Below are 14,306 nucleotides of genomic sequence, written 5' to 3' on the forward strand. Positions count from 1 at the left end.
CATTGTATCGGAAAAATAATGAAGTTTCATGAGATATGAGGTTACTTGTGCATTGAAGCCTTTGGTGCTATGTTTTGATGACACTGTGATGAAGTTTATGATACGTATTATGACGATGTATGTTGATGGTATTTGAGGTAATTGTGAATAGGGATTGGTTGGGGATTCTGTTTTCTGTTGACACATGTGGAAGGAAGTGTGGTACATTTAGTAGGATGCAAGCTAGGAAATGTGGATGTCTAATGAACTGCTAGCTACACTTGAATAATATGAAATGATTTACTCACTCTACATGAAAATTTTTGCTCGAATGCCTGAAAGACTTGATGTATGAGTTAGTGAAATGTTAGATGGAATACGGTTTGGCACTTAGTTGTTTTTACTGACCAGCAGTACCACATTTCTTATAACTATCCTGTGTGCATGACAGCAGTATTTCTTGCAAATTTTCCTTAGATACCTCTGTAAACTTAAAAAAAAATTTAACCTTTTCTGTTCACCAGACATCTTGAAAGTTCATGATGAGGAATTTTACTGAAAAATTTTTACATTCTGAAAGATCATTGGGAGACACTTACTCAAAAACTTTTAAAAGCGAGAATGGAAATTGTCACAAAGAAAAAAAAGAGCACAATTCTTGTAACTAATAACAGTCCTTTTCAGCAAACATTTATAACTTACTATATAACACATATTTAGTATAAGCAGTACCATGGTACACCCATCTCCACAGCTAAGCTAGTGTAGATAACCCTATATGTTATGTTTCAGTGTCATTTTTCTTCACCTGACAGGCAGATTGATTTATGTTCGTATGCAATACATTCTGCACTGGTTAAACCAATTTTTGCTTGGATGTGATATACTGCTGGTTGTGCTACAACAACTTACCTTTCCATGATTTTGTGTTTTCGATACTTATTTGTGTGTAATTGCATTAGTGATGAAATTTCTTTAAGATGTTATGTTGTATACCAGGTGGTTGTAATTAAACTTTCCCTATTTAAAACGTGGTGGCACAGAAACTAATTAATGCATGACCTCCAAACTTGGTATCATTAATGACAAGGACTTGGGGAAGAGAAGTAATGCAGAATCAATTCAACTGAAACACTTTTAATGTGTGACTGCTACGGTACATCATACCATTACATTCATACTAGTACGTACCGGACCATAAGTGCTACGAAAGGGGCTCAGTATGGCGCCCATAAGTGTCCACAAGAGTCTGGAAGCACAGGATTGGTTTCTGTACAGTAGAACGTAGCATGTCTGTAGGTATGCTGGACATCTCTCTTGATATGGTGCGCTTCAGATCAGAACATGTGTGAATGTTCACCTGGTAAACCCTGTCCTTCAGGTAATCCTTCAACCAGAAAACACAGGAAGTGACATCAGGTGATTGTACAGGCCAGGCATTTAGAAACTAGCGGCTGATGATTCGATTGTTTCCAACTGTGTTTCGGAGAAGCAGACTTACTTGACTAGCGATGTGTGGTGGCGTCCCATCTTGCATGAAAACTGTTGAGTTCAGTGCGTCTCTCACCTATAGGGTGGGTATCACATGCTGGTGAAGCATATCGCAGTAACGCTGGCCAGTCACACTGCACGTCTTTGGTCTTTGATCGCCAACCAGTTCAAAAAAGAATGGGCCAATGATGAACGTAGCCATGAAGCCACACCATACAGTGACACGTCCACCATACAGTGGAGATTCAAGCACAATAGCTGGAAGTGAAGATCCCCACACTTGGCCATTTTGTGTGTTCACCTCACCTGTCAGAGAAAAATGAGCTTCATCCGCCAATAGGATGGTCCAGGGCTAGCCCTCATCAACTCTGATCCTTGCGAGAAAGTGGAGAGCCAATACGTCATTGTGCATCCTGTGGTGCAAGCTGCTGTACAGTATCGCTTTGGTACAGATACCTTTTGAGAATGGTTCGAAGCACCTTCCGTACAGTCGACCATGGGATGTTCAACTGTCGTGACATAGCACACACACTGCCTGACGATTGGGAATTGCGCGCAGCGTTGTGTGTCATACCAACAGCGCATTCATTAACCACCTGTGGTGCGACCAGTCGTCGGTCTCTTCCCAGAGCGACGCCCAGTTCTCCACTTTATTCGAACTTCTTCATCTTGCTCCGCATAGCTGGTGGATAAAGAAGACCCTTGTGTAATCCTTTCAGCCGGTGCTATTCTCGAGGTGCAGCTGCAGCATTACTGTTGTTTTGATAACAGAGCTTCACCAATAATACCCTGCTCTTTTTGTCCAAGTTCATGCTGGCACTTCAACTAGTGCACTGCGACGATCGGGTATGTGAGACTATGAATCACGATGAATGATCACGGCGCCTGGTAGTCATAGTTGGAACTGGAGAGTCATGAACCCCATCCTCTGAACATTAATGCTACCAAGTTTGGTACTTGTACAGTAATTAAATTTCTGTGTTATAACATGTTAAATAAGGAAATTTTAATCATAAGCACCCAGTAGTTTGCTTGGCGCTTCGTTTGCTTGTAGTTAAATGCTTTTGTGTGTGTGTGTGTGTGTGTGTGTGTGTGTGTGTGTGTGTGTGTGTGTGTGAACGAGTGTGACGTGCTACTCTGATTTTAGCGAGATCTCCATACTTTAAGTAATAGATATAAGGTAGAAACTCATGAGTTAGCAATAAGTTACCAGCGGTATATATTAAGATGATGGTTAATCATGGTTGAGAAAATAAGAGTTAAAGAAATGATCTGAAGTAATGTTGTGAGATGTAGGGTTTTACAGAAGAATATTCTTTTACATGAGGTGGTGATTTGAGAAATGCACAGTTGAGAAAGAAGGGTTTGAGTTTATGTTTTTAATAATGGGGATATCCTGAAGTTTAGATAAGAAGTTTTAATAATTTATGAGGTATAATTTGAGTACTATGGAAGTTATGTGATTGGAAGATGAAACTTTAGGAAAATGTACGTGATGAATAAGAAATTTTGGATGTTAGTTTTTTGAGATTAAAATAGTTGAAGGATGGAAGTTATTTGAGGAATTTTTGAAGTAGGGATGATGAAATACGTATTTGATGCATGCATGGGGATGTTTAACAATTTTGGGTGAACTTGACTTGTTGACACATGACTATGACAGCTCCCTTTTCACTTCCCTAATCACACGATCATGAATCGAAGGCAGATATCTGAAATTTTGGTATAAAGAAGATGTGTTTCTAGTGATAGGTTATATTTTTTTGGTTTTCATGGCTTAAATGTAAAGATGCCAATTCCTGATATATTTTGTACTTCTTGTGAACACACATGAAATTGTTCGTATTACACTACTGTGTTTCTTAATTTGTAGGTTTCTTATTTGTATGTTATGTGATTTCTTTGCTTGTCCAGTACGTCATATCTTTTACTTTATTATGAATAGTTCATTCCGACTGTTTGAATTTTCGTAATTATCTACATATTGCATACGTGTCTATGTCATGTTTTATGTAATTTCTTATATAATTTTATGTACTTCTCTTTTTTTGATATAATTCTGTGTCATGCAAAAAGACTGTACATTTTCAAACTTTGTAATATTTTTGCAAGTGTCAGGGATGAAACAATTAGTGTGCACTTTTCTCAGATTAAGTATAACTTCCAAAAATTTTGAATGCCGGTCATAAATCTGCTTGTGCAGAGGCGGCTTCTTGATGAATCGACGACGGAATGCACTTGCACTTGAACAATGAATTGACCTGGCTGAAACACCAACATAGAAAATGATTTCTCCAATGGTACAGTCTCCATGTTGCTGCAAATAGTCAACAGCACAGCGTTGTCAAAACTTTGATACTTCGCCTGTCGTGTAAGATGCACTGTGCAGTGGCTTGCGGAATATGTCTATCTAGATTTAGATAGAGATATTGAATATAAGACTGTAGTGAAATACAGGGATACTTGCGGAGGATCGACGATAAGCACACGCGCTGGGAGTTCACCCTTAGAGCAAATTAACTTAACGTATTGCGTATAAACGGGAAAAAGAGATCCTTTTTCATTCGATTACACTGTTGATCTCGGAAAAGCAGATTCCAGGGTGACATTAATTAGAAGAGTCTTAAGGAAATGTAACTTGTCTATGAAAGAAGTGGCTTTTCATGGAGAAAACTGTAAGAATTTAGAATGAAAAACTGAAACTATCCGAAGTATCGCCACTCGCGCTAGGGAGAAGAAACAAAGGTTTTGCAATAATCTGCCTACCACTTGGGGGTCATTTTGTCACGTTTGCTGAAATCAGGAGAGATGCAGCAGTGCATACACAAGATGGAAAAAGCGTATGGTGTAACAAAGAACGCCTACAACAAAAATTGCTTACCAAAAAGACTTAAAGCATTAGAACACAGTAATAAAACCAGAGTGCTTGTATTCTAGCGAATGTCTACCATTAATTTTAAGCTTGATAAATTATTATCAGCATTAGAGAGAAGAATTATACGGAAAAATGCAGCATCTTAAAAATTAAGAAGTAACGATGAAATTTATCAGAACATAAAGAACGTACCAGATGGGACGTGGTGGCTCTCTGGGAATGGACCCTTGTCCACTGTTTTGCTCTTTGATCGTAGGTTGCGACTCGAGTGCGAGGTGGCGCTATGGTGGGAACAAAAAGGGTCACTGGAGAGAGGTGAGGACGGAACGAGCTTAGCGAGTGCCTCGCAAAGTGGTCGTGGATCAGGCCAGCGTCAGCAGTTCTTGCGGCGTGTTGTGGACAAGCCGAGGAGCCCAGGCGCTTGGGGCCGGCCGCGGTGGTCTAGCGGTTCTAGGCGCTCAGTCCGGAGCCGCGCGACTGCTACGGTCGCAGGTTCTAATCCTGCCTCGGGCATGGATGTGTGTGATGTCCTTAGGTTAGTTAGGTTTAATTCGTTCTAAGTTCTAGGGGACTGATGACCATGGATGTTAAGTCCCATAGTGCTCAGAGTCATTTGAACCATTTTGAACCAGGCGTTTGGGGGTCGGTGACGGTTGTTGCTGTCTGAACCTGGTTCATTTATTTACCAGTTGGAGAAATTGTGCTGTCAAACGTGGGCCCTGGAAATGTTTTAAGCCTTTAAGGTGATTTTACTGTGCTTATGTTGTTTTATTTGAGCATGTTTTCTGGCGTCTATATCTGCAGGTGTGTTTACCCTGAAGTTGTTTTAAGTGCAATTTGCTGTTTGCTCCTGAACTCTGAATTCATAATTTATTGCATGGATCGGTATTTCAAGTTTTCCGTAACAGAATATGATAGTTTCACTGACACTGTTCCCTTGAGAACCTGTGAACATTGAAGGTATTTGTTATTTTGTCCTCTATCGGTACTGGCGTTTGGTCTGTTCCAGGCAGCACTGTGTATTGCATAGCAGAGGTCGTATTCGACAGCCTTGTTATTCCGCCAGATATTTTCTGGAGAGTTTTGAGTGTTGCCTCTCCACCGCATAAGGAATGACTGCAAGAAAGATTTATAACTGGATATTTGATGAACTAGTTTTATGACAATTTAGATATGGTTTTAACTGAACATTTTAAGGTATATATTTTTTATACACTTGATTTGGCTGCCGCTCCACATGTGTTCTTAATTTATATTTTGTTCACTCGGTTGAAATTGTGTCGCCGCACAGGGGTTCCTTGCGGTGTTTTGAGCTTAGTTCTGTTAATTTGATTTGGTGTGCACGCAGTTGTGGAATTCGTAATTTAATATTTACTGATGCGTGTTCTATATTTACGCTAAACTCGACTGGTTGTGGGCCTTTTACTGCTGTGCGCGGGCGTTAGTGTTCGAGCCTGTTTGGGGCTTGTGATAATTATTTCGCACGCCCGTAGACTATCGGTACACAGTTTGTCCCTCCGGCGGCCGACGAGCGGTTGTGCTTAGCGAGGCATTTGTCTACCGTTGTGAGCGATGGTGTCAACGGAGCCGACTTCGTGCGCGGAATTCGTATACCGTATAAGTTGTATTCGTCTCGTACTGCTCCCCAAAGTGTTTGACACAATTCTGGAGTGTTTGCTGTAATAGCTTGTGCCCTCCAAACAGTCATTAACAGGGTTTTAATTCTGCATATGACTTTCTCTTCGGGTTGTGTATTGAGACTGGTAATTTTTTACTGCTTTTGTATTTTTACATTTCTAAAAGAAAAAATGTTCATATGTAAACTCTTTCCCGAAAATGTTGGTGAGCATAAAGAATTCATCTGCGGTATTCACTAAGAATATGATGGTCTCTTTTCCCCGCTAATAGCAATTATCACGTATTGTTAAAATTATTTTAATAAACAGTAGTTGTGATCCCCTAATTTTCCTGGAGAGAGGTCTCGCCCTTTATTTAACTAATCTTGCTCTTTCTGCGGGTAAATTATTATGAGTACGTAACTTCAGAAGTTTTCCTTGCGTATTTCTTCTTCTAATAATTTTCGGGTGTGCAGCCAGATGCCGTCGACATTGTCACGCTGTTTCGGCCCAGAGACGTCTGGCCATCTTCAGGTGAAAAGACAACTACTGAAGAGCCCAGTTGTATTCACGGTATTTTTGCCGAATCTTGCACATGCGAAATGTGCTGGCGTCTTTTCGGCGTATACGGCAGGTGATGACATGCGCGGGACAGCCGAGCTGTGTGTGCTGCCCTCGGTAGTAGAACCGAGAGATGATCTCATCATTGAGTATCGAAAGACCCCGTCGATTTCACTGTGACTCCCCCTCAATTCCGCTGTGACCGGATAATTTTAACTGTCCAGTCACAGCTGAATCGACGAGGTTGTTCGATAGTCAATGATCACATCATTTCTCAGTTCCACCACCGAGGACAGCACACATAAGTCGGCTGTCCCGCGCATAACACCACCTGACGTAGCTGCCGAAAGACACCAACACATTTCGCACGCACGAGATTCGGTATAAATACCGTGAATGCAACTGGTAGTTTTCTACTCATCTGAAAATGGCCGGACGTCTTTGGGCCGAAATGTCACAGAATGTCGACGGGATCCGGTGGCACACCCGAAAGTTATTAGAAGATAATAGTATGGTTGCCGCTCTTTGAGGCTTGTTAACTACTGTAAATAAATTTTGGGAATTCATTATTCGTTCGATCCTTCGTTAATTGTAAAAGTTGTTGTTAATTGTTTCATGTCATATGAAGTGTTGCTTATTGATCTCTTGCCCACAAAGGGGTTGTTGTTAAAGTAATTCTGAAACTTTTTATGAATAAGTCATTTCGTGTGCAACAAATGGTGAATGACGATCCAAAACCCTGGGGTCCAGTCCTTCCATTAAAATCCTTATTGGAGATTTTGGGGCGCACCATTACACCACAAACAATACAGAAGAGGAGGTTACTATTTTTGGGCGTATATGCAGAATGGATGACAATAGACACTCCAAGAAAAGCTTCAAATATTTTAGAGAAGAGAAATTAACAGCATTCTGGATTTCTTATGTTAGGAGAGACTTGGAAAATAATAGCATAAGAGGAGAAGAAGTAGTGGACAGAGAGATTTTTATGGAAAAATATTTAAAACTGGAAGGATTCCGAGATAGGAGGGAAAAGAAAAGTGGCACTAAATGGCCAGAAGACAGAGCAGAAAAAAAAAAACAGTGAAACAATGAAGGAATACTGGAAGAAAAGGAAAGAAAAACGAGGGATTAAGAATTCAAGAAGATTTAAAAGAACTGGCTTTGAAACAGTCGTTAGGTCTATTCTTGACTTTTGCTCGTCAGTCTGCAACCGTTACCAGTTTATATTAACATAAGCAATGGAGAAGTTCCAATGAAGAGCGGCGTGTTTCGTGACGGATACGTTCAAAAACCACGAGAGCCTTAAGGATATACCCAACAAATCTTAGAGGCAGTCGCTACAAGAGAGGCGTTGTACATTAGACAGGTTTACCATTAAAATTCCAAGAGTGTATGTTACTAAATGTCGGGTGATGTAACGAAAGAAGACAACAACGAGATGAGAAATGAAAGCTCGTTCGCAAATATAACATGGGTGAGGGGAAAATGATACTGTTATCATAGGTGATCTCTGCAACAGACAGAAAGGTGACTTACAGGGTAGATGTAGATGTAGTTCACTACTTGTGAACAGGCTGTAGTATCGTCGTTCATTGTTTCCAGTATGCTTAATTCAGAAATATAATAGTGTCTCAAAATTCTAATTGTTCTTAACTTTGTTCCACTACATACTGTTGCTTAGTAAGCACGTTTGGTACGCAATACAGCAGAGGCATGGATTCGAAAAATACACTCCTGGAAATGGAAAAAAGAACACATTGACACCGGTGTGTCAGACCCACCATACTTGCTCCGGACACTGCGAGAGGGCTGTACAAGCAATGATCACACGCACGGCACAGCGGACACACCAGGAACCGCGGTGTTGGCCGTCGAATGGCGCTAGCTGCGCAGCATTTGTGCACCGCCGCCGTCAGTGTCAGCCAGTTTGCCGTGGCATACGGAGCTCCATCGCAGTCTTTAACACTGGTAGCATGCCGCGACAGCGTGGACGTGAACCGTATGTGCAGTTGACGGACTTTGAGCGAGGGCGTATACTGGGCATGCGGGAGGCCGGGTGGACGTACCGCCGAATTGCTCAACACGTGGGGCGTGAGGTCTCCACAGTACATCGATGTTGTCGCCAGTGGTCGGCGGAAGGTGCACGTGCCCGTCGACCTGGGACCGGACCGCAGCGACGCACGGATGCACGCCAAGACCGTAGGATCCTACGCAGTGCCGTAGGGGACCGCACCGCCACTTCCCAGCAAATTAGGGACACTGTTGCTCCTGGGGTATCGGCGAGGACCATTCGCAACCGTCTCCATGAAGCTGGGCTACGGTCCCGCACACCGTTAGGCCGTCTTCCGCTCACGCCCCAACATCGTGCAGCCCGCCTCCAGTGGTGTCGCGACAGGCGTGAATGGAGGGACGAATGGAGACGTGTCGTCTTCAGCGATGAGAGTCGCTTCTGCCTTGGTGCCAATGATGGTCGTATGCGTGTTTGGCACCGTGCAGGTGAGCGCCACAATCAGGACTGCATACGACCGAGGCACACAGGGCCAACACCCGGCATCATGGTGTGGGGAGCGATCTCCTACACTGGCCGTACACCACTGGTGATCGTCGAGGGGACACTGAATAGTGCACGGTATATCCAAACCGTCATCGAACCCATCGTTCTACCACTCTTAGACCGGCAAGGGAACTTGCTGTTCCAACAGGACAATGCACGTCCGCATGTATCCCGTGCCACCCAACGTGCTCTAGAAGGTGTAAGTCAACTACCCTGGCCAGCAAGATCTCCGGATCTGTCCCCCATTGAGCATGTTTGGGACTGGATGAAGCGTCGTCTCACGCGGTCTGCACGTCCAGCACGAACGCTGGTCCAACTGAGGCGCCAGGTGGAAATGGCATGGCAAGCCGTTCCACAGGACTACATCCAGCATCTCTACGATCGTCTCCATGGGAGAATAGCAGCCTGCATTGCTGCGAAAGGTGGATATACACTGTACTAGTTCCGACATTGTGCATGCTCTGTTGCCTGTGTCTATGTGCCTGTGGTTCTGTCAGTGTGATCATGTGATGTATCTGACCCCAGGAATGTGTCAATAAAGTTTCCCTTTCCTGGGACAATGAATTCACGGTGTTCTTATTTCAATTTCCAGGAGTGTACTTGGTAGGCTTCGATAAGTATGTGGCACAGATGACTTTGCGCAGGTCACGTAATTTCAGTGAATTACGGGCCTCTGAGTTGTGGGCGAGAAGCTGGAGCCTGAAAGTGTTCCAGATGTGTCTCATCAGGTTAATTTCAGGGGAATTTGGTGGCAACACATCAACACTAGTTCACTACCGTGCTTCTCAAACTACTGTCTGTTGGTAAACTCATGAGCGAGCAATGCTCTTGCTGATGGAAGTGGTCTTTCCTGATTCTCGCCTTGTGACATACGGATGGTGCCACCGCCGTCTGGGAAGGCATCAGACGTGAAGGGATGCAGGTGGTCCGTAATAATGTTCATACTGTCCAGGGCTGTCATGGGGCCGCCGATTATCACCACGGGTCCCATGGAACGCTAGATTAACGTCCTCCATAATATGTTCTGTGACGAAGTGTGGACGTCCAACATCTTGTCACCTACTCATGGTTTCACTGTTGTTCAGCAACTTTTCTTGTAGCTCATGACAATATCACTCGAACAGCCGACCAGTTTCGTAGTTTTCTGGATGCCAAGCACAGGGCAATAACAATCTTCCCTCTCTCAAAGTCTCTTATGCCAGTGGATTTCCCCATTTGTGGCTTGTTTCGGGGGCAGAATGATTACTCTGGCTCCTGTCGATTTCGACAGGTCAAGGAACATTGTGTTAACTTGGGTTTGCAAGCTCCTCATTGATTTACATATTGGTGGTTTTTGGTCCCCAAAAAACTTCGTAATGCAGGAGCATTAAATATTTTCCGTAATTCGACAACATACTGACGTCATCGGCATAGATCTGTGATTGCATCTATTGCATGACCCTTCTTGAAAAAATGGTAACGACTTGCATTTCTTCCAATGTCTTGGTAGCGTTGGCTGCTGCAGCTACCTATGGTGAACTGCTGCTAGAAGGAGAACAAATTGTTTCACTTGATCTTTGTGTAATCGCACAGATATCCTATCAGATCAGGGCGGCCAAGAATTCGGCTCGCTATCCAAGTCCTGGCACGAGTGCCATAGTACTTGACCTCAATGCACATATCCCTTACTGCCACCGCACGCCCTCGGAGCGCCAGGAGGGGGAAAATGGGGAAACAGTGAACACGCCACATTTAAATGGCAGTGCAGTTGCACTGCGTGCGACTTGGTTTTATATTTCACATTTATTAACAGTATATATCACAAACAAAACAAATTTTCATTGTTATTTGATTATTTTTGGCGCTCTGAAGCAATAAGATAATTTTTATATGATACAAATAGTCAACATATGGTCAGATGCAGACAATTTCACTCATTTGCGCACTCACTTAATCATGAATTATTTAGTTTCATAATCGAAAAATTGTCTGTAGCAGACATATGTTGATAGAAATATTGTAGCACTTTTGCAACCTCATTTTGGAGACGTGGAAACTCGGCTTGAGAAAAGCACAGATTTCACGGATAATGATTTGTCTTTAAAACGGAAATGTACTTAGCAGGTCAGTCAGCACATGCACAGGAGTGCTTTTAACTGGAACGGCAAATAGTCTCGAAAACAAATGTAATAAAACAATAAACTGGTAGCCAAGATTGCAGGAATTCTTTTTATTCCATGATTACCTGTTTCGGCGAAACTAAAGCCGCCATCATCGGATCTTAGGACACATACAGGTTACAACGTCAAGGCAAACAATGGTGATATTCATAGTTACCTATAACACGCAGACCTTACAAAATTATCGTAAGTAGCACATAGGCGCCCAAAAGAGATGACATTCTAAACGTTAAGTGTCTCGAGCATCACATACAAGCGCTTGTATGTGATGGAGACAACGCAATGGGATCCTATGTATATTGGTAAAAAGAGCTTATGCAATCTCAGAACCAGATAGTTTGATACAAGAACGGGATCACCTAAAAGCTGTGTTCAAGCAGAATGGTTATACCGAAAATCAGATCCGTCGTGCTCTGCAGATTGGATCATTGCAGTAACCAACAGAAGATACAAGCAATTTGATGGCAGTCCTACCTTTCACGGGAAGCGTACCTCCAAAAATAGGGAGAATTTTAAAGATATTTGTTATCAAAAGTGTATTCCGTTCGCCAGCTAAAACTAGAGCTCTGCTGGGCTCAGTGAAGGATGATTTGGGTTTGAGGAAGCCCAATGTCTACAAAATTCTCTGGCATTGCAGAAAGCCTATATTACATAAACGATTTGTGCGGTCCAGGATCGATACCTGGAGCATAATCGCCACACACGTTTATTTCAGAGAGAAAAATCTACAGTTGGCGAACATTGTCTTACTGAAGGACATAAAGTGTTGTACGATGAGACAAGCGGTTGGCCCTGAGTCGCATTATTGGGACTATGTACTGAAAGAGGCTATTGAAATCCGACTACCTGACAAAATATTATAAACAAAGGTAAGGAGTATCCTTTAAGTAGGAGTTGGAACCCTGTTTTGTTTGACATTAAAAAAACAACGGTCTCCGTTTCGGTCATCAAAAACTGTCAATAGTGTTTGATTTCGATGTATTGTTTGCACGAGTTTTCACCGCCGATGCGCGGTTGTGCCTTGCTCTAGAAGGCTGTTAACTTCACGCAAGCGCCGTGGGCCTACAGGTCGTGCATAACGGAGCCGCGGCTTACTCACCTGAAGATGTCGACCAGCCGGACCGCCGAAATATTGTGTCAAATGAGGTTATCTTCCGGCTGAAGACCCAACATTAATGTCATCAGTTACTACGCCGGGAAAGTTTACGAAGCTACGCTGTTACGTTGTTCCAACTATTCTAACTCATACAATCCAGAGCGATAAGACGTATCGGTCCACGCTTTTGTGGTGGCAGTGTGCGGATGCGCCAGTTGTGTGTATATATTCAGGTGCCAACCTAGCGAACGCCGACAGTTTGAAACAGTTGTATTAAGTGTCGAATGCCATTGAGAATAGTGCATGTGTTTGTATGAAGTTTTACTTCAGAATGGTCCATATCATCGTCGACTGACGCACATCTGTCTACTCCCGAAAAATCCTGTAGGAGAATTAGGTCCTCCTTATTGCAAGTCCCATATAATTCGCATCCGCCTCCGCAGCCGACGTCGCTAGCATACGTCTGCGCCATGGCACTCGACGCGGACGTAAGCCTCTTCGAATCCATATGGCGGAAAATTGTCACTGCCAGCGTAGAGCCGGTGAGGGACGGAGAGGTGTTTATGTGAAGTTCCTGATCACCAGTCTTACCGCCAATGTTCTGGATTAAACTCCAAACATCTCCGTAATGCCTCATAAAGTGAGGTGGTTTGACGTTATTGACGTGATCCGCCCGTCGGATATGTACGTTAAGCTCAGCGGTCCTTTAGTGCTGTTTAGTGCCGGCCGGTGTGGCCGAGCGGTTCTAGGCGCTTCAGGCTGGAACCGCGCGACCGCTACGGTCGCAGGTTCGAATCCTGCCTCGGGCATGGATGTGTGTGATGTCCTTAGGTTAGTTACGTTTAAGTAGTTCTAAGTTGTAGGGGACTGATGACCTCAGATGTTAAGTCCCATAGTGCTCAGAGCCATTTGAACCATTTGAAGTGCTGTTTAGGCTATGTGCACCCGTGTTCTATCATCTCCCTTCCCTTCATCCGTAATAAGGCAAACCCAATGTCACACTCTACCAGCACGCAACAGAGTCATGTACATGACCCATTGCAGGATTTCTGCATCACTTCTCTACGATCATTCCCTGAGTGTTGGACTATTTTGACTTCGAATTTATACAGTACGCGCTGCAAATCCGACAATTCTGTCCTGCACTTCCGTTACTTCCCCCGCTGTCCGTTAAAACCCCCAAGGGGATATCTATATAGTATGGATAACGGTAATGAGTGTTTTTGATCTGTAGTGTTATGTATTTGTTATTTTGGATAAGTACACAAAGAAAGGGAAGAAGAGGAGGAGGAAACTCGATGCCACAAGTAAACTACTCCTCTCGTATAGCATCTAGAGCATCCAATCTTAATGTCTACATCCGACGGACAGATCATTCATCATTTCACCTGCAAACTTCGCCAGTTTCAAGATTCTCCACAACTAATGGTTTTCGATTTTTTAAGTACCCTGTTGAGGAAGGTAAGTAGATGGGCACAAAGAGCATTGATGTGTATCGCTGAAAAGTTTTGACGAGAAATATAACACATCTGGCTGTTATCTATCCGAAGACGTTATTATCGCTCCAGCAGTAATTCACAGCACTGTATTAAATTATTGAAGGCTGTTATTGGAAAATAATGAAAGGATAATAGTGTACTGAATATTCTGTAATTCTAAAAGCTGACAGCATCCATCATGGTCACTATTTACAGCATGCGCTTCTACTTAACTAGTAACCTATTTTGTTAGGTTGTACTCACGCTTCATAGCTGCCACAGCGCACCGCACGCCACTTTCCCGTCTTAAGACTGCCTGACAACCCGTCGGCTATCTTATCGCTTAATAAGGCTGTGTTGTCAAGGTGGCTCTAAGCCGCTAATACGCTCAACAAGGCGACAATAGCTTAGACTATAGCGGATTTTTGTAGAGAAACAGTAACGCCACGTAGCTATCACAAATGGATCGCATAGAAATGTAAGAGGTTCCTTTA

The 14,306-nt window shown here is 43.2% G+C and overlaps 1 protein-coding gene across 1 annotated transcript in view; it reads right to left on the reverse strand.

The window, feature by feature from the left end:
* Positions 1-14,110, reverse strand: part of LOC124775487 (sialin-like) — a 158,263-nt gene extending 144,153 nt beyond the window's left edge. The window contains exon 1 of the mRNA XM_047250320.1: positions 14,077-14,110. Within this exon, the coding sequence (XP_047106276.1) occupies positions 14,077-14,083 (7 nt within the window). The 5' untranslated portion in view covers positions 14,084-14,110. The remainder of the gene's footprint in view (positions 1-14,076) is intronic.
* Between the last annotated feature and the right edge of the window lie 196 nt (positions 14,111-14,306).

The sequence above is a fragment of the Schistocerca piceifrons genome, chromosome 2, assembly GCF_021461385.2.
Source record: "Schistocerca piceifrons isolate TAMUIC-IGC-003096 chromosome 2, iqSchPice1.1, whole genome shotgun sequence".
Lineage (NCBI taxonomy): Eukaryota > Metazoa > Arthropoda > Insecta > Orthoptera > Acrididae > Schistocerca > Schistocerca piceifrons.